This window comes from Vombatus ursinus, unplaced genomic scaffold (assembly GCF_900497805.2).
Source record: "Vombatus ursinus unplaced genomic scaffold, bare-nosed wombat genome assembly UNPS02014959.1, whole genome shotgun sequence".
In the NCBI taxonomy this organism is placed as follows: Eukaryota; Metazoa; Chordata; class Mammalia; order Diprotodontia; family Vombatidae; genus Vombatus; species Vombatus ursinus.
Genome location: NW_020954737.1, coordinates 15,024,474 through 15,047,600, shown reverse-complemented (window position 1 = coordinate 15,047,600; position 23,127 = coordinate 15,024,474). Strand labels below are relative to the sequence as shown.

The 23,127-nt window shown below is 38.9% G+C and overlaps 1 protein-coding gene across 1 annotated transcript in view; it reads right to left on the bottom strand.

Annotated features, from left to right (window-relative positions):
• Positions 1 to 23,127, bottom strand: part of MRAS (muscle RAS oncogene homolog) — a 100,002-nt gene that overhangs the window by 35,809 nt on the left and 41,066 nt on the right. Inside the window, exon 3 of the mRNA XM_027845127.1 lies at positions 2,354 to 2,564. Within this exon, the coding sequence (XP_027700928.1) occupies positions 2,354 to 2,546 (193 nt within the window). The 5' untranslated portion in view covers positions 2,547 to 2,564. The remainder of the gene's footprint in view (positions 1 to 2,353; positions 2,565 to 23,127) is intronic.

The following is a 23,127-nucleotide window of genomic DNA, read 5'->3' as shown; positions in this document are numbered from 1 at the left end:
TCAAAATATATATATTTGAAAATGAAAGATACCAATTAAAATTTTTAAAATGAAGAGTTTGAACAAAATGTTCTTTAAGATCCCTAACAGCTCTGATGAGATTTTATGATTCTAGCCATGTGACCCTGGACAAATCACTTAAACCCCCTTTGCCTCAGTTTCCTCATCTGTAAAATGGGGATAATTTTAGCACCTATCTTTCCATATTTTTGTGAGGATCAAATAAGATTAGTACAGCGCCTGGCACATAATATTTATTGTTGTTGAGTCATTTCAGTTGTATCCAACTCTTCATGACCCCATTTGAGGTTTTCTTGGCTGAGATACTGGAGTGGTTTTCCATTTCCTTCTCCAGCTCATTTTATGGCACATAGTAAGCACTACGTAAATGTTAACCATTATTATTAGTCTCTGGAAAAGCGAGGAGACTGGTACAAAAGAAAGGAATTATATATTGTCTAAGACTAGGGGACATACAAAGTAACAGCGACAGGTAACGTAAAAAGCTTATAGAATTTTGAAAGAGGGGCAGCTAGGTGGCACAGTGGATAGAGCAGTGGCTCTGGAGTCAGGAGAACCTAGTTCAAATCCGACCTCAGACACTTGACACTTACTAGCTGTGTGACCCTGGGCAAGTCACTTAATCCTGATTGCCTCACCAAAGAGGGGGAAAAAAGAATTTTGAAAGAGAACAAGATCAGGTAGCTTTTACAACTTTGAGAAGGAACTTCTGGAAGGGACCTCTAAGATGATCTAGTGCAATCTCTCTTCATTTTATAGATGAGAAAACTGAGGCACAAAGATATGAAATGACTTGAACTAGGTCACAAAGGCAGTAGAACCAGCTTTTGACTTTTTTTTTTTTTGGGCAATTGGGGTTAAGTGACTTGTCCAGGGTCACACAGCTAGTAAGTGTCAAGTGTTTGGTCTGAGGCCAGATTTGAACTCAGATCCTCCTGACTTCAGGGCCCGTTCCATACCCATAGTCCCTCACTCATGTAAAGAAGCAGGGGAGAGTGGGAGAGGACACCAAGCTTGGTCATCATTATTATATGGCATTCCATTTGGGGACTTGTTGTTGTTTTTTCTTATTATTTTGTTGAGGTTGATTTACATATTATTTTCCCAGTTGTCTTGCTTCACTCTGCATCGTTTCCCCCGCAAGTGTTTCTCGAATTCTTTATAATCAGTTTCTTAGAGCACAGTGAAATTTCATCACATTGCTGCACCACAGTTTGCTTAGTTAGTCATCAGCAGATGCAGATATACTTTACCAGTTCTCTGCTAATACTGAAAGTGCTGCTATTCATATTTTGGTGTATGTGGGACTTTTCTCTCTGTCTTTGACCTCCCTGGATCTATGCCTTGGAGTAGGTCAAAGGGTAAGGACATTTTAGTCACTCTTTGGCATCATTTCAGATTGCTTTCCAGAATGCTTGAAACGGTTGACTCCTTCACCAGCAGTGTGTTGGTCTGCCTGGTTTTTTCATGGCCCCTGCCCCTTCTATCCACTGCGCAACACCTAGCTGCCCCTAGAACCAGCTTTTGAATCCTAGCTCCCCTGACCCTAAGTGTTCTTTTCACTATGCCATGGTGGCATTAATCTTAACTGAAACCCTTAGACTTTCCTCTATCTTTAAAAAATAAAGAGTATATTTATGGCATCACAGAATTAGAATTAAAAGGGATCTTTAGATATCATTGAGCCCAACTCCCTCATTTTACAGATGAAAGAACTGAGGCCCTATTGGCTGCATTTTAGACAGTAAGGTAACATAGACAAGAAATTTGGTGAACTAGAAAACTAGTTTTTGTTAAATGTTTAATGAATGTGTTTCTTAAAATGGTAACATCTCAAATTTGTAAGCTTCTTTAAAATTTTTTTAAAATAAGTTTTTATTGATATCTTTTTAAAAAATTACAATAATTTCCCTGAATATGCTTTCTCTTCCTCCCACTCCCAGATAACCACCCCATAAAACAAATAGTGGGTTTTAAGGGCAAAAAGAAGAAGAAAAGAAAAGGGAAAGGGAAACATTAGCATAACTGATCATCAAATTTGTAAGCTTTTAAAGATAATAAATAGTTGTAATAGAAAAAAGAAAAAGAAAACTTCAGGTCCTAGAGAGGTTAAATGATTTACATAGGTAGTAAATGGTAGAGCCAGGATTTGAACCTAGGACCTTTGTCCAAAGCAATCAAAATTAAAGCCTTGTGGCATGCAAGGTTATTGTTTAAACCCTCTCCCATTCATTATTTATCCCAGTTTGACTCCAGAGCATTCAGAGTCAACCCCGCTCCCCCCCCCATCCCCAGGAGATCACATAAAAAACCTTTGTTTCCCAAGGCTTACCATCAAGGATGGCCCACTGGTTGTCAATTTCTGTGTGCTTCAGGTAAGAATCTTCAATGGTGGGGTCATAGTCTGGCACAAAGATCTTCTGGAAAAACTGGATGGTCAGGGCACTCTTGCCCACACCACCATCTCCAACCACCACCAGCTTGTATGTGGGGAGATTGTCACTTGGTACAGCACTGGTAGCCATGTTTCTGATAAGTCAGACCTGGAGAGGCAAGACATGTTGAATGAGACCAGCAGCCTCAGCTTTTACACCATTCCCAATCCAACACAGGGGTTTGGTTACCACTCCCTTAATTGGCCCAGGTAGTCAGCCATCTTGCAAGAATATCACCAACCCCTTAATCAATAAATATTTATTGGGCACTTACTATATTCGAGGCACAGCACTTGGTAGGAAATACAAGGAATTTATACACCTACAATGAACTTAATTGCAGTTACCCGTTTTGACAACAGTTTTGATTTTATTTGATTTTAAAAATCTACTAGCCTATAAAATTTACCAGCTCTACTCTCAGCAGATTTAATTGAGTCCTAGTAGACAATGTACCCTCTGTCTTCTCCCTAGCATGTTCTTTAAGGTTGTATAAGAGGATACATTAAACTATTACTTGGTACAGTAACATCAGTAAGTAAAATTAATAGAGCATTGGATCTGAAAAAAGAGCAGATTCAAAAAGCTTCAAATGAACACACATATACAAACCTCCACTTGCTCATTTAGCAATTTCTGCTTGACATTACCCGGTGATTATTTTGGAACCTAAGAATGACTTAATAGCTCATTTTATTTCTCCATCTCTGCCCAAAGAAACAATCAAAGATACTATTGCAATGCAGGGGAATTCTACTCTAAGCAAACCCAATATATAATAATCCAAGATTCATTAAAAATATATATTGGGAGTGATTCCTTTTTTTTATGAAAGAATCTTTTGCTTTACAAGACAATTTGCTGCAGGGCTCTCATGTTGACTATACCAGAGACTATGAGGAAATACAGAAGAAATTTATAATTGACATGATGCCTGCCCGTCCTTGAGTTAGTTATTAAGACTCTTTGGGAGAAACAGAGCCAACATTCACAAAGAGAACATATCAAAAGGAAAACTATTCCTAAATGCAAGCTGTAAAGCTAAAGAGAATTATATATATATGGTAAGTTCCTGGGTAATTCTAAAGTGAATGGTGAGAACAGCTTCAGATAGCTAACCATGGGAGTTTCTGCCTTTGACAAAGATTTATCTATACTGATATATAGGATTTAATGACTCATTAATTGATTTCAGGAGAAAAAAAAACCCATGGGTTAGATATGGGAGCAATTTGTTTCACAGCAACAATGTTATAACAGGAAGTACATTGATGCATGATGAAAACTCAGACTATAAAAAACCTCAAATAGGTGGGAAACTCCAGTCTCATCTTTTGGACCAAAAATTATAGGAAACAGTGAGTATGGGGAAAGTAGCTCTATCTTCCCCTTCTCAACATCTGTGATTTGCTAACACAGCACAGTCACATTAAACAAATTCCCTCACTGGCTGTGTCTGAAAATATATATTTATATATATACATACACATATAATGTATGTGTATATTTTACATGTGTATATATTATACATGTATATCATACATGTACATATTATACGTGTAATATCATATATAAATACATGTATATCTTACTCTATAACTTGAGTTCATAACTTCTCTGTCAGGAAAGAGATGAAATGCTTTATCACTGGTCCTCTGGAATCATGGCTGGCCATTGCATTCATGAGAGTTCTTAAGTCTTTCAAAGTTGTTTGTCTTTATAATGTTGTTTTTGTAGAAATTATTTACCTGGCTCTGCTCACTTTATTCTGCATCTATTCATACACATTTTCTGATATTTCTCTGCAAACGTCTCTTTCATCATTTTTTTATGGCACAATAGTTTTCCATTACATTCAAATACCATTATTTGCTCAGCCATTCCCCCAATTGATGAATACCAGCTTGGGTTCCACTTCTTTGGCACTAGAAAAAGAATTACTATAAATATTTTTGTAGATTTGGGACCTTTTTCTTTTTCCTTGATCTCTTGTGGGCATAGGCTCCAGTGGGTTATTGATAGATCAAAGGGTCAGTTTAGCAACTTTTGGGGCATAGTTCCCTTTCTTTTCCAGAACTGAAAACTGGACCAATTCACAGCTCTACCAACAGTGCATTAATGTACCTGTTTTATTGAAGCTCCTCTAACATTTCTTGTTTTCCTTTTTTTTTTTGATCAACTCTAACAATCTGGTAGAACCTAAGAGTTGCTTTAATTATTAATTATTAGTTATTATTTAGTTATTAGTTATTTGAAGAATTTTTTCATTTGACTATTGATAACACGGATTTCTTCCTTTGAAAACTCCCTGTTCACACACTTTGACAATCTATCAACTGGGGAATGGGTCTGATTTTTATAAATTTGAATCAGTTCCCTATCTATCTTAGGAATTAGATTTTTATCAGAGAAACCTGTTGCAAAGATTTCTCACCCCCACCAACTCCCAAGCTGTTTCCCTTCTAATCACAGCTGCACTGGTCTCGCTTGTGCAAAAAAACTTAAATTTTATGTAATAAAAATTGTCCAGTTTACCTTCTGTTTGTTTCTGATGTGACCTTTTGTATCTAAATTATATATCTATTTGTAGCTTATCTTGGTCTGTGGCATGAGGTGTTGATCTAAAACTAATTTCCACCAGAATCCTTTCCAGTTTTCCCAATAGCTTTTTCCAAATAATGACAGACTGGTCTTCTCCACCAATCAGAGGGTAAAGGTAGGTGCCAAAGAACAAAGATACATCAGGGTTCATAAAACTTAAGCAGGGGGGTTGTCATAAAGTATGATTAATAAGGTTATAGTCAGACTCACTGAAAAACAATCAGCAAACAAAATTCTAAGTAATAGCTCACTAATGGATACTTAATGGATATGTGTTTGAAAGTTGATTAAAATCATATCACAAAACACTTTTTTTTTAAAAAGGATAATGTTCTTTTAAACTCTACGTTTAACATTTGATAATCTGTGCCCCTGGAGGAACCTAGGCTACATAAACATCCATCCACCTCTTCCTTTATACCTTCAGAAGCACTATTTCAGTAAGATCATCTAGGGAGAGAATCATTTCACCAATGTTCTAAAGGAAACCATGGCGTCCCATAACCCTACCTACTCTCCATTCAGAATCTCTTCCTGCTCAGTATTACATTTCCTTCATGACTAACACAGCCCTCCATCTATCTGCGCAACTTTCCATTCTATAATTTGGCATCCCAAATTCACCATTTTATGTACCAGACCTGCCATATTTCTATTTCCTATTACTGTCTCATCCTTATACAGCCCACGTCTAGCCCTGGGCCAATTTTCCACTACCCACCCCTTCCACTGTATCTTTTGGAACCCCTGTTTCATTATTAATAGCTTTCCCTTCCTTCATCCTTGATTCTTTTACACTTATTTTACCTCCTCACATTCATTAAAACTTAACTTTCTCCTGAAAATTCCTCACCTCTGGTCCTCCTCTCCAATGTTGGCCACTCCATTTGTCATTCCTACCTCAAAGGGTCTGGAGGGGAAATCAGCATACCCTTTGCTACCTCTTTCTACTTCCAGACTCCTGCTTTCCCACTGTTATTCCACAACTTCTTTGAAGTTCATGCCACCTTTTCCCTTATCTCTATCATCCATCATAGTGACACTTCTAGACACTTTTCTACCTTTCCTCCTTACTTAGGTCTTTGAATATCTCCTTTCTACCCTTTTCCCAGCAACAATGAGGGCAAGGAAACTAGAGCTTTGCCCTGGGCTGGAATTTGCTCAAGTAAAGGCTGTTTAGAGAATTGATGACAGTTCATGTACAGGAATACAAGAAGAAAGGAAGAAGGCAGGAGGTGGAGCTCAGTGGCTGGGTGACACTATAGTGAGGTGGAATAGATGATAGGGACAGTGAGGGGTTGGGGATGAGGGTAGGGGTAGGCTCCTAATGCTCCACCACTTTCTGATCTGTCTCCCAGGGTTCTATAAGGGTTGAAAGTAAGAAACAGGAAGGCCAAAGAGGACGGAGACCACAGCACAACAAAGCTCTGGCCTTGCTTAGGGATGGGGAAAGAAGTCCAACCCTGCCCCTGTGAGCAAGTCCCTTCAGTGTAAATAGCCCTGGGCCTATCCTGCATTTTTTCCCCTTTCCTACTCGTCCTAATGCATTTTTTTATTTGTTAATCTATTTATTCATCTGCTTATTTATTTATTTTAGTATTTGGTTTTTAAAATTCTGAATACCAAATGAAATAGGCCATTTTCATATAAATAATAGAACAGAAGAAAGAGAATTGTATAAAAATGTGAATGTACAGCTTTTGACTTTAAATATATAATGAATTCATCATATAACTGTCAAAGCTTTCCTGTTTGTGATTTTTTCTGATCTTGCTTTTTTTCTCTTTATTTTTTTTCCTCTGGCTAGGTCCAGAGCAAATGAGCCCACCATACTCTAGCGACTATAATCCATAGTTGGGAAGGGAGGCCCTTAAGATGGAGCATGACTGGGGAAGGAAGACAACCTCAGTCTCTGCTGAGGAGCTTTGCCTCCCCTATCGCAGGGGACTTTTCTTTACCTCAAAATTTTGTCTTCTCTTGCCTCTCATACTTTTCTGAGGCTCAATGTCATAGGGTGGGTAGAAAAAGCAAGTTGAAAGTAAGGTCCACTCTCCTGTAAATTGAGAGGAACAGAGACCAAGATGCCTAGGAGAGGGAAAAATGCTTCCTTCCCCAGGACTACAAGTTCTCAGCATGACCTGGATAGAAAGGGATACAGTTGGGGATGTGAACCTTTTCTTGCTTTCTAAGATTTGGCCTCTCAAACTGCTCAATTTTTCCCAATGTGGAGTGTGATGGAGTATGGGCGGATGAGAAGAAGAACACTATGAGTCCAGAATGCCTCTGAAAAGACTGAAACTCTGAACGAGGCCAAATTTTTGTTATCTGGTTAGGAATCAAGAGACTTGAGTTCTATTTCCTGACCCGACACTCACTCTCGGCCTGTTTCCTCCTCAGTAAAATGAGGAGATTGTACAAGGTGGTCTCTGCAATGCTTTCCAGTTCTGATAGTCTGAGATTGGGCTCCATTGGATTCCACCTCAGTTGAGTCTCAAATTTAATGAGAGTTAAATGATCTTTCCTTTGTGGTCTTGGGCAAACAATTTCCTTCCTCTGGGGCTTCCATTTCTTCCTCTTTAAAGGAAGGGAGTTGGATTAGATAGTCCCTAGGATCCCTCCCAACTCTCACATGAAGCTTTGAGGGTTTGGATGGAGTTTGCTTCAAGCTCTTTTCAAGCATGTTTGTTGTAAGGATTATTATTCTATTCCAGTAATCAGGCTTCTTGGAGGCCATATATGAAGAAACAACTGACCTTAATCTATCATTAACAGGAATAAGTAGTTAAAACAGGAAGCTACCAGATGATTTCTAGCCAAACTGGCCAGATTGTTTTTTCATGCAGAGCATTCCATCTACCATCTCCATGCCTTTGTCCTAATGGTGCTCCCTGCCTAGAATGCACTCCCTCTTCACCTACTAGAATCCTAACTTTCCCTTAAGGCCAAGCTCAAGAGCCATCTGCTACACGAGGTCTTTCCTGTTTCGCCTCACTACTAGAGTGCCTTCCCTTCAAATTATCTTGTTTCAAATGAAGTAAACAACACAGCCCTCCATCTATCTGCGCAACTTTCCATTCCAACCTTAAAGTGCTATATAAATGCTAGCTATTGTTATCAATTGTATATATTTTGTGTATAATTACTTATGTATATGCTACCTCTCCTAGCTAGAGTGTAAGCTCCCTAAGGGCAGGCACTTATTTCACTTTTGCCTTTGTACACCCAGCAATCCAGTACGTGGAACATAGCAGACTCTTAAATGGTTTTACTGTCTGGTTGATAAAACATTAAAGCATCTCCTCAATAGGATCCACTCAGAAAATAATTGGCCTTGTGGTCCAGAAAGCAAACAAACAAATCAAGTGAATGAAGCCCAAAGAACTTTCACCTAAGGCATGGCATAAAAAAAATAGTTAAGAAAATGTATTATCGGGGCAGCTAGGTGGTGCAGTCAGTAGAGCTCTGGCCTTGGAGTCATGAGGACCTGAGTTCAAATCCAGCCTCAGACACTTAACACTTACTAGCTGTGTGACCTTGGGCAAGTCACTTAACCCCAATTGCCTCACCGGAAAAAAAAAAAAAGAAAATGTATTATCAAAAAAAAGGAGGTGAACCAGTCAAGGAAGAAGAATGAATCCAAGAGGAGTGGGTAGCCCCAATGCCATACTGATATTCAGGAAATGTTCAAAGACCTATAAGAAAGCCTCCAACATGTTACATAGATTCTCTTTGTAAATGGTATTGTTGGATTCAATGAGACGAAAAAATATACAAGAAAAAAGGGAAGAATTGCTATCTCTACCAGTAGAAAGCTTGCTCCCATTGAGAGGATCTTAGATAAATATCAAAGTTAGCATCCAGAGGCCACTTGCTATGCCTTTAAATTACTGTCTAGTCCCCTCCCCCTTTTGCCCTTCATTGACCTCGTGTGTTCTACAGATGAAGAGAAAGACTGATAGAGGTAAAGTGATTTGCCCAAGAGGTCAGGCAGGTTATATTAGGGAATTTCTCAATCCAAAGGTCCAAAACACCCACACGGAGTAATTGCTCCCAGCTTGGTCCATTTGACTGGAGGCCAATAAATCAGGAGGCAAAGCTAGAAGATAATAAAGAGTTTTAATAATCACCAGCTAGTGGGTTGCTGCCAGGTGAAAAACAATGGCAACCCAATAGAAAAAAGGTATACATACACACACACACACACACACACACATATATACACATACATACATACTAGATATTTATATATACTATATATCATATAGACATGTATGTGTATACATGTATAATATATGTATATGTGTGTATGTACCACTCATAGATGGATACACATATATACGTGTGTGTGTGTGTGTCTTACACAGCCATGATGTACATAGAGGTATACATGGCAGATGTAGCAAAAGGGAAAAGTTTAAATTAGCCTATCAGGTGGCTAAGCTTTGGTGCTTTCCTTAGTTGAAAGATTGAGTATTAGCAACAGGACATTAGATGATTTTGGAGGGGAAGGTCTTTCCCTTGGGATGACTTGTTAGCTTTATAGTCTCACAAGTTGCCCTAGGTCAGGTTTATTTTGGTAGATAAATTATTTTTGTAGTTAATCACATCTAACCATCTGGGTGGGGAAGGAGAGTGCCTAGATGGGATCAGAGGTCTAAGAGAGTGGAGGACTCCCTTTGAGATAGAACCAGCACAACCCTGTAGGCTCCATTTTTTTTTATTACCAAAAGTTTACTTTAAATGTTGGAAGCAGGAGAGAATGTGGTTCCCCTAAACTCACAGTATTCAGGTTCATCTATTTCTTTAATAGTAGCAAGGAACAAACCTGGGATAGGAACCCATGTCCTCGAGTCCAGATCCAGTGCCCAGTATTCTGCCCCTAGTTGTGAAAGTGCTGTTTTTACAGCCCCACAGAGACTGTATAGGAAGAAATGGTGAGGGAAAAACATTATTCTTTATTTTCTTCTCATACTGGTGTGAGGGGAAAAGACATAAGCAAATATGATAAGTGGTCCTAACTGAATAAAGTGCCAAGGAGGAGTTGAAAAGCAACTGAAGAAGGGTACAGTTCATCTCAAAGGGTCTAAAGGGGGGAGTGATATTACAATTTATCAAGCACATACTAAGGGCAGGACACAGTGCTGGCTAGCTAGGAAGAAAGAGTTAGGAAAAACTGTCAGAATGAGCATAAAGGTGGAATTACTAAGGAACCTTTGAAGGGTAACAGATTGGCCATTTCCATGTTAATTCTTGGTCTCCAAAAACATTTCCATTGACCTTTACTTAGGAGATAAGAGATCTTATTTGTGAGACAATGCTACAAAAGAACAGGGTATATTAATCATTCCTCTGCCTCTGAGACTTGGTAAACAGAGATTTCAAGGAAAATCAGGACATTTCCCCAATAAAATGGGATAGGGAAAGGAGGGTTAGGGTTTTTGTTGTTGTTGTTAATTTGTTATGTTTTCTTTTCTTTTTTTAAATTAGTACCAAATTTTGCAAGGAAAGTGATTTACCCTGTAAAACGTTTTACAGCTACTGTTTTCCAATTCATCATAAGTGATACCTAACGGAAACTGCAATGAGTGAAGGGGTAAAATTTAGCAGCTGGCGGTTTTTCTCGGAGCCACTTCCAGGAAGGCTAACAGGAACATTCGGCACACTGCAATTCAATAAACATCTAATTGGTGCCTACTATGTGCAAGGCTAGGTACTGAGGATAAAATGAGGACAAAAACAGTCCCTGCCCTGGGAAGGGAAGGGGGTGGGGGGGAAACGGATAAAAGCAATATTTCCTAGGGCCCTGCCATATAGGCTGGGTTATCTTTTTCTTAGGGCCCAACCCAAAAGTAGTTAGGCTAGCCTTTCCTTTAGAGGTGCTAAAAATCATTTTTGGGTGAGACTTAACTGACCCAAGGGACTAAGGCTTGAACCTTTGATATAGCTTGCTGGTGATATAGCACATGTGGAGCCAGGTTTCTGACCAGCAGACCAGCATAGCCAACACAAAGGCAGGGAATCAATGCCAAAGTCCGGTTGAATCTCCTTTCCAAGCTACAGCTAAATAATGTTCTTGGGGCAGCTAGGTGGTACAGTGGATAGAGCACCGGCCCTGGAGTCAGGAGGAACTGAGTTCAAATCTGGCCTCAGACACATAACACTTACTAGCTATGTGACCCTGGGCAAGTCACTTAACCTCATTGCCTAACCAAAAACAAACAAACTAAAAAAATAAATAATATTCTTTTGTTAACTGATAGATATTCATTTTAGTTCCTGAATATGAAATCCTGTCCTGAGTCAGGACCAGTCTACAACAAGGAATAAGATTGGGAAAAAAACCTCTGATGGGAGGTGGCACCTGAGTTATGCTTTGAAAGAAGTTAAGAATTCTACAAGGCCGAGGTAAGTAAGTACATTCCATATATGAGGGATGGAGCAGCTAGATGGGACCTAGGTAGTACAGTGGATAGAGTGCCAGGCCTGGAGTAAGGAAGACTCATCTTCCTCATTTCAAATCTGGCTTCAGACACTAGCTGTGGGACTCTGGGCAAGGCATTTAACTCTGTTTGCCTCATATTCCTCATTTGTAAAATGAACTGGAGAAGGAAATGGCAAACCAAGTATCTTCACCAAGAAAACCCTAAATGGAATCATGAAGAGTTAGACACAACTGAAATGACTGAACAACAACGACAATACATAAGGGAGCCCTTTGTCAAAGAGATGAATTATCTCTAGGGGAATGTTAACACTTATCAGGTCATTATGTGGAAGGGGAGTGATCCAAAATAAACCTAGAAAGGTGGATAGGACCCCAGCCAAGGAGTTTGTATTTTATCCTAGAGAAAATTGGGAGCCACTGGAGATTTTTTAGGAGGGAGCTGACCCAGCCAGATCTATTTTAGGAATATCAATTTGGCAGAAACTCAGAAGACAGATTCGAGAGGGAAGAGACTAAGTCACTGTAACAGTCCAAGTAAGAGGTGATGAAGGCTTAACTAGAGTAAAAGTCGTGTGAGGGGAGAGAGGACAGATTCTAGAGTGTTGTAAAAGTAGAACTGGCAAGTCTTCGTAACCTAGGTTTCATTGAATAGCAGAAATTTAGCTGCACATGAGTGTATGCTTGGTTCATAAGGCCCAAGCAAACCAAAGTACATTAATAACTAGCATGTTTGTGGTCATGTCTACAAAAACAGTTTGCATTGCTAAATGATGGTCTCAAGGAACTCGTTCCACTAGTACTGTGTGTTTGATGGCAGCCATTCAATTATGGAAAGCTTTAAAATATAACAGAGTAAGTCATCCTAGTGATCCTTTAGAATGTCTTTTAGCCTCATCTTGTTGGCCATTCAGAGGTCTCAGAATTAAAAATGATCTCCTTCATATGGAATATAAAGAGAGCCTTAAAACACATCTAGTTGGCTCAGTGGATAGAGCACTGGGCTTGGAATCAGGAAGACTCATCTTTGAGTTCAAGTACATCCTCAGACACTTATTAGCTGTGTGACCCTGGGCAAGTCACATCACCATGTTCGTCTCAGTTCCTCATATGTAAAATGATCTGGAAATAGCAAATCATTCTTGTATCTTTGCCAAGAAAACCCCAAATGGGGTCATGAAGAGTTGGATACAACTGAAATAACTGAACAGAACAGAACAAGTTCCACCAAACATCAAATTGAAATGTCATAGCCAGTTCATCTAAATTCCTTAACTTTATGAAAGATCAATTACCTAGCTCATTGGGGGCTTTGGGTTTCTTAAGAGATCAGGAGGGTGTCTGAAAGAGCATTAGATTTGGAATACAATTCTCTGCTCTGGTACCAGTGCGATCTTGAAAAAGCTATATTTCTTTTGTTGGTATCAATCTCCTCAACTGTAAAATGAAGGTATCAGAATAGATTATCTCTAAGGTCCCTCTCAGCTTTGACATTTTATGTTACTAATGCCAGCACTTCTTAAGAAAATGGAAAAAAAAAAGTGAAGTGAAAAAAAAGCAAGATGAAAAATAATACAAAGCAGATCTGAAAAACATAAGAAGGAACAACTGACATAGTCAAGATCCAGAGAGACATTAAGAGATAGGAAACACACAAAGCCAAGAAATTAAGGGAAGGATGAAAAGCAGCAAAATATCATGAGATATGATAAAATAAGGAATTAACTCAGTTAAGAAAATTAAGGAGAAATGGAAGAACTGAATGTATCTTTAAAATCCCTTAGTAGTTAATGGCAAAACTCAAGAAATGGAAAATATTATAGAAAATTTATCAATGGATAAAACAAAGCCAGATTAATATAGGAAGAAATAGAATTAGTATAGGAAGAAATAGAAAGGAAGCAAACACAAGAATTAAAATAGTTGAAATAAAAAGCTCAAAAAAAACTCAACTGGAAAAAGATTTAAAAGCAATGTTATTAAAAATGATGGCTGGATATGGCAGAACATGGAGGAAAAATCCTCAAATTATTACTGTTCTACAAAAAAGAAAAGAATTGAATGACTATATTTCAGGAAACACTTCAAGAAAATTTCCCAGAACTATCAAAAAGGAGCAATACTCTGTAAGTAGAAAGAATTCCCAGAAGACTAACAAGGAAAAACTCAAATTTCATCTCACCTAGGCAAAGCATTGGCAAATTTCAGGCATACAATGAAAAAGGGAAAAAATATCCTTCCAACTATCAGTAGGAAGAAAGACATCAATTAACAAGAAATATCAATAAGAGTATCTCATAGATGTTTCTTTTAAAAGCATAAATAACAGCATATGTAAAATATGTAAATGTTAAAAACATGGGTCTAGCTAGATCCCAGAATCAATTTCCCAGCAACTGTCAGCATTCAGAGTGAACAATTAAAACTACAAAGGCCTCAAAGAATTTGTCAATAAAAAAACCCCAAACTTTAAAGGGCCTTTGGAATAGAATTGAAGAAATAGGAGAGAGAGCTTAGAATCTAAGACAATAGATACTTTTTGACAGTGATTAACTAGTTAGATCCTCTACATTGTGGTAAAAGACAATCACAGTATTATATTGTTGATATCTTTATATATACATTGTTAAATTGGACAATGTGGTCCATAAGGTCATGAAGAGTTGGACACAGCTGAATGACTGAACAACAAAAATTATATTTTTAAATTACTGAATGATACAGTATTCTAACCCAATGGTGAATGGAACTATTATTTTTGATAAGGGAGTATTTATAAAATTTTAGAAAATATTACTTCATTAATAATACAAAATATCTGATGATTTTTTTTCTCCTGTATATCCTACCAGTCCTTTAAACTCAACCTATCCAAAATGGAAACTCCTCATCTTCCCCTCTGCTCTTCCTCCAAATTTCTGTATCTTTGTTCCAGGCACCACCATTTTACAAGTCATAACCTGGATTTTGATTGTTCTTTCTGTTTCACCCTTTTGATTGATACTTTACCAAGTCTTGTGAATCTACTTCACTAGTATCTCACATTCAGGGCCTCATTTCCTCTACCACCCCCACCCCCATCTCCTCTCACGTAGACTATTGTAATGGCGTCTAAACTTGTCCTCTTGTATCTATAAGTTATCACCTCTCTAATCTAATCTTCACATTTCCGGTCAATTACTTTTTGCTGATGTACTGGTCTGATCACAACATTCCTCCATTGAAAACTCTTCATTGGCTCCCCACTGCCAAATATACTGTAAAATCCAGATCCTCAAATTCAAGGTTTTCCACAGAATGGTCACAATGTTCCCTTCCAGCTTTATCTCCTGTTGCTTTCCCTTTCATAACTGCTAAATCGAATTGCTCTGTTCCTATTAATATCCTAGCCTCACCAGTTTCTAAGAATTTGCTCAAGCAAAAATTCATTCCTGGAATGGACTCCTCTCGACACAGCCCCCTTGCATCCTATTCTGAATGCTGAAGTCCCTTCTTTCCTTCAAGGCCTAATGTAGGTATTCCCTCCTTCATGAAGGCTTTCCTAACACCTCCACCCAGAGCTGAAAGTGATCCCTCCTGAAGTGTCCTCATCTATTACATTGATGTTTGCCCATGTTATCATTGTTATTTCTATGTGTCTTTCCCTTCCTCTCCCATTGGATGGTAAATTCTTTGAGAAGACAGTCTATGTCAGCTAAATAGCTGTGTATATGTAGCGTCCAGCATGGTGGTGTGTTCACAGTAGGGTGGCATTTGAATGAATATTTAAGGCAGCTGGGTGGCATAAGGAGTCAGAAAGACCTGAGTTCAAATCTAGCCTCAGACCCTTACTAGCTGTGGGATCCTGGGCAAATCATTTAATCCTGTTTGCCTCAGTTTCCTCATCTGTAAAATAAGCTGGAGAAGGAAATGGCAAACCACTCCAATATCTTTGCCAAGAAAACCCCAAATGGGGTCACACAGGGAGTAAAAATGACTGAACAACACATTGAATATTTGTGATTATTATGACTAATAATAACTGACTTATGCAATGATTTAAAATTTATAAAGCTCTTTACATACATTATCTCATTGGATCCTCCCAACATCCCATGACCTAGTGTAGATATTACTGCCCCCATTTTACAGATGTGGAAACTGATGTTGAGATAAGTGGCTTCTCCTACAATCACATACCCGGTAAGTATGAGAGACAGGCTTGGAACCCTGGTTTCTCCTGACTAAACACTGTGCTTTCCCCCTATATCATGTTGCTTTTCATATTAGTAACTGACATATAGTCCTTTAAGGTTTATGAAGGATTCTATACAGAGAGAGACTCAAAAGTCTTTAGTAAGCTTTAATAACTTTAAAATGTACTAAGATTTTTGGGATACCCAGTATATCACCTCGTTTTATCCTCACAACACCCCATGAGGTTTGTACTCTAAGTATAATTATCCCCCTTTGAGAGCATCAAGAACCCACTGAAAATGGGGGGGAAATGATGAATAATGATCAACAATGCTGAGCTTTGTGCCATGGGCGTCATCGTCATTGAGGATGGCTGCTGGTAGGAGTCGATCTGAGTTACAACTGCTGTGTGCTTGTTGATACCTGTTTCCACAGTAGCCTCTTCTTCCTCCTCATCCTCCCCTCCTCCTCCTCCCCACTAACCTTCCTCTTCCTCCTCTCCTACTACCCTCCTCCTCATTATCTCCTCCCCCCCACTAACTTTCTTCCTCACTCCTTCCCTCCTCTTCTCCTCCTCCCCCCTCCCCATTCTCTATTTGCAAACTGCTGCTATGCAGGAAGTCCCATTCCCCACCAGGAGAATAAAGCTGTATTAGTGGTCCATATACCACTAGCAGACAGTGAAGTCTATGGTGAGGAAGTACTCCTCTTTCCTCATCGACAATGAGGTACCAAGGGCTAAATACATGGATATTGATTGATTGGTAGAAATTTAAACTACTGCAATCATTTATGGGAACAAACTGGTAATATTACAAAAAATTTGTAATTTTTTGTCCTGGAGTCAGGAGGACCTGAGTTTAAATCTAGCCTCAGACATTCACTAACTGTGTGACCCTGGATATCACTTAACCCTGTTTGCCTCAGTTTCCTCATCTGTAAAATGAGCTGTAGAAGAAAATGGCAAACCATTCCAGTCTCCTTGCCAAGAAAACCCCAAATGAGGTCACAGAGAGTTGGGCGTGACTAAAAAAGGACTAAACAAGTGAACACCCATAGATATGATTATATTCTAAATATGTTATTAAAAGGATAAAACAACATATAACAAGGAAAGAGCACTGGATTTGGACCATGGCTCAGCTCTTGCTTCTCTTGCTTACTACCTATGTGACCTTTTAAGCAAGTCACTTAACCTCTCTAGGCTTTAATTTCGTCATCTGGCAAATGAGGGTGTTGAACCAGGTGGCCTTTAAGGTCCCTTTCAGCTCTAAAGCTACAATCTATGAACTATCTGGCAAAAATACTCACACATGGCTTATTTTCAATAGCAAAAACAAAACAAAACAAAACAAAACTAAAACCAATCTGCATGTCCAGTTACTAGGGAATAGCAGAATGTGTTGAGATGTATCACTATAACTGAACCTGGCCTTAAAATGATACATATGGAAGAATACAAAGAAACATTGAAAGACAAAGTGATAAAGAATGAAGAAATCAGAATTAGGAGGACACACACACTGACTGCAACTATTAAAAACAGTCAACACCCACATGATTATAAAATATAATAACAAGCAAACTTTACAAGCACACGAATTGAAAAAAGACCAAGAGACAATGAGTAATGTTGTGCTTATTTCGTTAACTGTTTTATCTTTTTCTTAAATCAAATGTTGAGAGTTCATGGTTGGCGTTTTTGGTTTATTTGGGATTTTGTTCCTTGTTTTGTTTATATGATTCATGTTTGTTATGCTTGTTATTAGGTTTATAACACAAATTATTCTTAAAAGACATACAAAAATGAACTTTTGGAACACTGTATAATTGGTCCCTTAGCAACTACTCCTTTTCCATCATACTTCTGATATTGCCCTAAGACTGAAGCCATTTCTTACAACAGACCAGAAACTGTTTTCAAAAAGGGCCAACATTACTTCTAGAAAAAACCATTAAAAAATCTCTATAGAAAACTACAGAGAAATAGGTGGATTGACCTTAGTGTACAACAATTTGGCACTTTGTTATAGCCAGTGGTATACTGGTAGATGTTTAACAAACAGCTCTCTGGGGCCATCTCTAGTTGTCCCAATTTAAATCTGGCCACTGGACCCAGATGGCTCTGGAGGAGAAAGTGAGGTTGATGATTTTGCATAGCCCTGCCTCACTTAAATCCAATTTGCTTTCAAGTCATAGCATCACCTCCCTGACATCATGGTCCTCTTAGAGAATGAAGAACAAACAACAAACAGCTCTCAAAAGGAAAAAAAATACATCCATGCCACATTTTGTTCATTTATTCACCATTATCAATGTTTTATCATTTTCTTAAATCTAGACTATCAACAAAACGGTGAATCAAGCCCTGATTTGTAGCATATTTCCAAGGTGGAAATACTCACACTGAAAAGCTGGCTACAGCAAACCTTAGGTTATAGCCCACTGTTCTGTTTACTTTTGCTGTGCATGTTGTTGTTATTCAGTCGTGTCTGACTCTCTGTGACCCCATTTTGGGTTTTCTTGGCAAAGATACTGGAGTGGTTTGCTGTTTCCTTCTCCAGTCATTTTACAGATGAGGAAACTAAAGCAAACAGAGCTAAGGGTCCCATAGCTAATAAGTGTCTGAGACTGGATTTGAACTCAGGAAGATGAGTGATTCCTGACTCCAGGCTCAGCACTCTATCTACTGCACCACCTTACTGTGCATGGGTATGTCTTATCTCCTTGACTAGACCCTGAACTCTCCTTATCTGAGAGCAGTGTGGTATTATTTTGGCAGTGAAAAAGCCCAGCACAGGGTTGAGCATTTAGCTGAAGTGATAACAATCAAGCATTTAATAAATATTCTACTAAAATAAAAGAAAAGATGTATTTAATGGTTCAGTTGTTCTTCCAGAATCAGGAGGAGGGGGTAGGTGATATCCAGAAACTAGAAGGCATCTTAACCCTAGAATTTTATGATTCCAAACAGGGTCATCTCTGATCTTGAGCTTTTCACAATGTTTGCCCTCACTCTGACTCCTTTAAATATCAATCAAATGCCTTTTGATACATGCCCCTACCATGTGGTAGGGATACTGAGTCAGCAATTAAACAATTTCTGCTAGAAAGGAGTTTATAGCCTACCAAGAAAAAACATATACACATATATTTGTTGTGGTTATTTAGTCATCCAGTCGAATCTGACTCTTCATGATCCCATGGACCATACTGTCCCAGCAGTTTTGTTGGCAAAGATACAAGAGAAGTTTGCCATTTCCTTTTCCAGTGGATTAAGGCAAAGAGAAGTTAAGTGACTCACCCAGGGACACACAGCTAATAAGTATCTGAGGTTGGATTTGAACTCATGTCTTGATCCAGGCCTAGAGTTCTATCCACTGAACCACCTAACTGCCTCCTACGCACATATATAAGTATAAACAAAATATATGCAAAGTAAATTTCTCCTCAACAGATGTGTTAGAACAAATGCATTGGCATACTTCCCCTAAAGTTTCCCTGATGGATGCCATTTCAAATGAATTCAAGGGACATTAAGTGCCAGCTTTGTGCAAGGAAGTGTGTTAGGGACTAGGGTTACATAGACATCCCCCCCACCCCAAATAGTCACTGCCCTCAAGGAGCCTATATTCTACTGTTTTCTAACATCATCATAAACACATTATAACTAAAACCCACCAGAAGTCAAGAAACAGAACTTGAATGTCATTCAGCTGATGGCGCATTAATAACAATTTTTGCTATTCAGTTCAATCATCATTTATTGAGTGCTGTAGAAGTGCTAAGCCATGTGGGGCCAAATGCTTTGGGCAAATCTCTGGGTCTTGGATTCTTTATCTGTAAAATGAGCAAAGTGAACTAGGTAATATCGAAGACACTTTCCAGCTCTGCCTCTTATGATCCTATGATCTTTTAACATTGTTTACAAAACACTTTATTTTTCTGGAGCCAATCAACAGGGATTTGTTAACCATTTGCTATATGTTAGGCATTGTACTAAGTGCTGGGGATTCAAAGGGGCTACAGCCTCTGTCCTTTAGGAGCTCACATTCTATATCAGTACATACTATATTACATTACACTACATTACATTCTACATTAGTATATAATATATTAGAGTACCAGGCCTGGAGTCAAGATGACATTTTCCTAAGTTCAAATCTGGCCTTAGACACTTACTAGCTATGTGACCCTGGGCAAGTCACTTAACCCTGTTTGCCTCAGTTTCCTCATTTGTAAAATGAGCTGGAGAAGGAAATGGCAAATTGCTCTAGTATCTTTACCAGGAAAACCCCACAAGGGATCACGAAGAGTTGGACAGGACTGAAATGACTGAGCATTAGCTGGGGCAAGGGGAAGGGGGGACTCTGAAGCAGGCAGGGAAGAAACTGGGAGATGCCTCATGTAGAAGATGAGGCTTGACCCTCCTACTGACATAGGTTGATGCTGGTAAATTGCTTGAGTCCAGGAATTCTGAGTTGTAGGAAGGCTGAAGATGACTGGGGACCAGCACTCTTCATTAGGTCCAGCAAGTCAAAGCTTATGAGCCAATCAGCAGGGAGACTGGGCCTGTGAGCAGCTGCTTCTTTACATCCTGTCTGAGTGAAACAGAGAGACTCTTCCTCTCTTCCTCATGCCATCCCTCCGCCCCCAAAAGGCAAGAGGTTGGGGAGTGGGTGAGGGTTGAGCTGAGTCTTCCAGGAAGCCCGGGAGGGGGAGGTGAGACAGGAGAACATTCCCGGCATGGGGGATGGCCAATGAAAGGCCACTAATTGAGGAGATTGAGCGTTGTGTGAGAGGAATCCCAAGAAGGCCAGTTAGGCTGGGTATGCCTGTACTAGCAATTGCTTTGGACTGGGACATTTGCCAAGGCAGGGTGTCTATTTGTTGGAGGGGAGATTCTGAAACTTTTTTGTTTCCCCCAAAAAAGGGTGGTGCTAGCAACCTAGACCTCTAACTCTGCTGAAATCTTTCATTCTAATCTTGCTTTCTTCTTCCATTGCTAGTACAATTAATTTTGTTTTTAATGATCTTCACATCCCAGCTTGAACCATTCCCCTGACCTCCTCTCCCACAAGCACATAAGAAAGAGAGCAATGATCTCACTCACATCCTTAAAGGCTTTGCTGATTTAGAAAATCGTTTTCAAACTTGATTTCCAATAACACTGCAAATACTCTGCCAAGTATTACATGTTATGGTATTAAGACTGGCTTTCTATATAGACCATTAAAATGAAATCCTGTAAATTACTGAAGACTGCCAGGTTAGTGGGGTGAATTGGAGTACTGTAAAAGTGAAGGAATAGAAGGGAATTTAGGGGGTACCTCATGAAGCAGTCAAGAGGTTCCCTAGAGATTTTCCTGCCAGGTTAGGCTACAGGAAATAGCTAGGTAAGTTTGGAGATGATTGTTCTGGTACCTATGCCAGGAGCTGCAACTAGCCAGGGTATTTAGGGGAGTCAAACTAGGAAATGAAACTGACATATAATAGTTTAGCAATTTGCCATATACCTCTGTTTGCTCAGGCTAACCTATAGCTGGTGAGGAGCAGAGAGAATATGGTATAGTATATGGTGAGAATGTGGGCAAGAAGCATTTGAAAGCATTACTTTGAGAAAGAAGCCAAGGGCCTCAGAGGTGACCATGACACCAAAAAAGTTAAGAATTCATGACCTCGATCGTCCTAAACTAGATGGTCTATAAGGTCCCTTCTGCCCGGAAGAGTCAATGGTTCCATGAATTACAAGGTAGACAGGTTCTCACCTTAACTAAAATACCAATGTCATTTATAGTCCCAGAAACTATTCCTGCCTGAATCCATTAAAGAGGCTTGAAATTTGACCTTTTTCTTTCCTTCTTAAATTAAAAAAACAACAACTAAGTCAGCATTTAAAATTATTGTCATTCGTCCCCACCCCTACCCCTATTGACAGTCATAATTGAAAAATCTGTTATCTCAGCTACACCCAAAGATCTCTGGAGCTAAATGCCAAGAGGGGCAGAGTTCTGCTAAGTGAATGCAATGGCTGTCAGAAGCAGTTAAAGACAATTCAGTTCATGTGCCTTTTCCATCAATAACTAAATGACTTGACATTTTTATTTTTTGGATTTACCAAGCAATACTCTCAGAGCTTTCTGCCATTAACAAGAGCAGCTGCCAAAATCAGATCAGTTTCACTTTGAACCTTCAATCAGGTCAGTTTCTAAGTCAAGAACTGATAGATGGGGAAAGCATTGCAGTTTTGCTACTGGAATGTCTCACATATATTCATTTTTTCCAGATTATCCTTCCCTCTTCCCAACCCAAAATTCTTGCTTCTTGCCTTGGGGAGGAGTCAAAAAACACTGCTGAGGCCCCAAATGGGGTGAGGAAAAACCCCAGGCTAAAGATAATGGGCAAGTGACTTTTGTCCCTGGTTCACACTGTCCTCATCTATAGAATGAGAGGATTATCATACTTGACACTAAGTTTCTTCCCATCTGCAAATCTGTGATCCCATGAAATCCATTAGTCTGACAGTTGCCTCTTCCCTCACCATGATGAGACTGGCACAGTGGAAAGAGCACTGGATTTTAATTAGAAGACCTTGGTTCAAATTCTGGTTCTGCCATTGCTATGTGTATTACCTTGGACAAGTCACTTAACATCTTTTGACCTCAGTTTCCTCATCTATAAGAAAAGGGGATTGCAACAAAGTCCCAAAGTCTCATCAAATTCTAACATTCTATGATTCTTAATTTCAAGACTGAACAATATTTTCTATTCTATGACACGCAAAAAACAAAAATCTTAAGATTAGTTATGTTGTTCATTACTTAGATTCGGCTCTTGATTTTTTTACCTTTCTGTTGGTTAGTAGCCCTATATTTTAAAAGTTTTCCCATTTCTGCTTTAAGAGCTCTATCAAACAACATAAATGATTTGCTGAAATGTTGCACATAACTTATAACAAGAAGTTACTTTATCAAACCATGATAATATTTTTCCTGAGTTCTTCATAGGCTTTTAAACAGAAACCATATTCATCTTTACCATCTATCTCAGTCTCTCTCAAAAAGCCTGATAATGTGGCACTTTTAGCTAAAGAGCTCTTCTGAGCCTATGGCCTAATCGTTGGGACCCCTCACATATTTAGTGGGGTCAGTAAAAATTCTTCAGGAAATGGTAATTAACTATATATTATTATCAATAAGTGTGTCAGTTATAGAATCAGAGGGCCTGGTTTTAAATCCCAGCTCTGACACTACCTGGGTGATGTAAGGCAAATATTTAACTTTCCTGAGGATTTAACTATCCTCATCTGTAAAAGAGAATAGTGGATTAAATAACCTTAAAGTTCCCTTCAGGCTTCTTATCTATGATCTAGGATGCTCTGCAGCCTGTAATGTACGCCATTCTTACCACTCCAGCTTTCTTCAAATTTCACCTCTCGTTTCCCCTTATAGC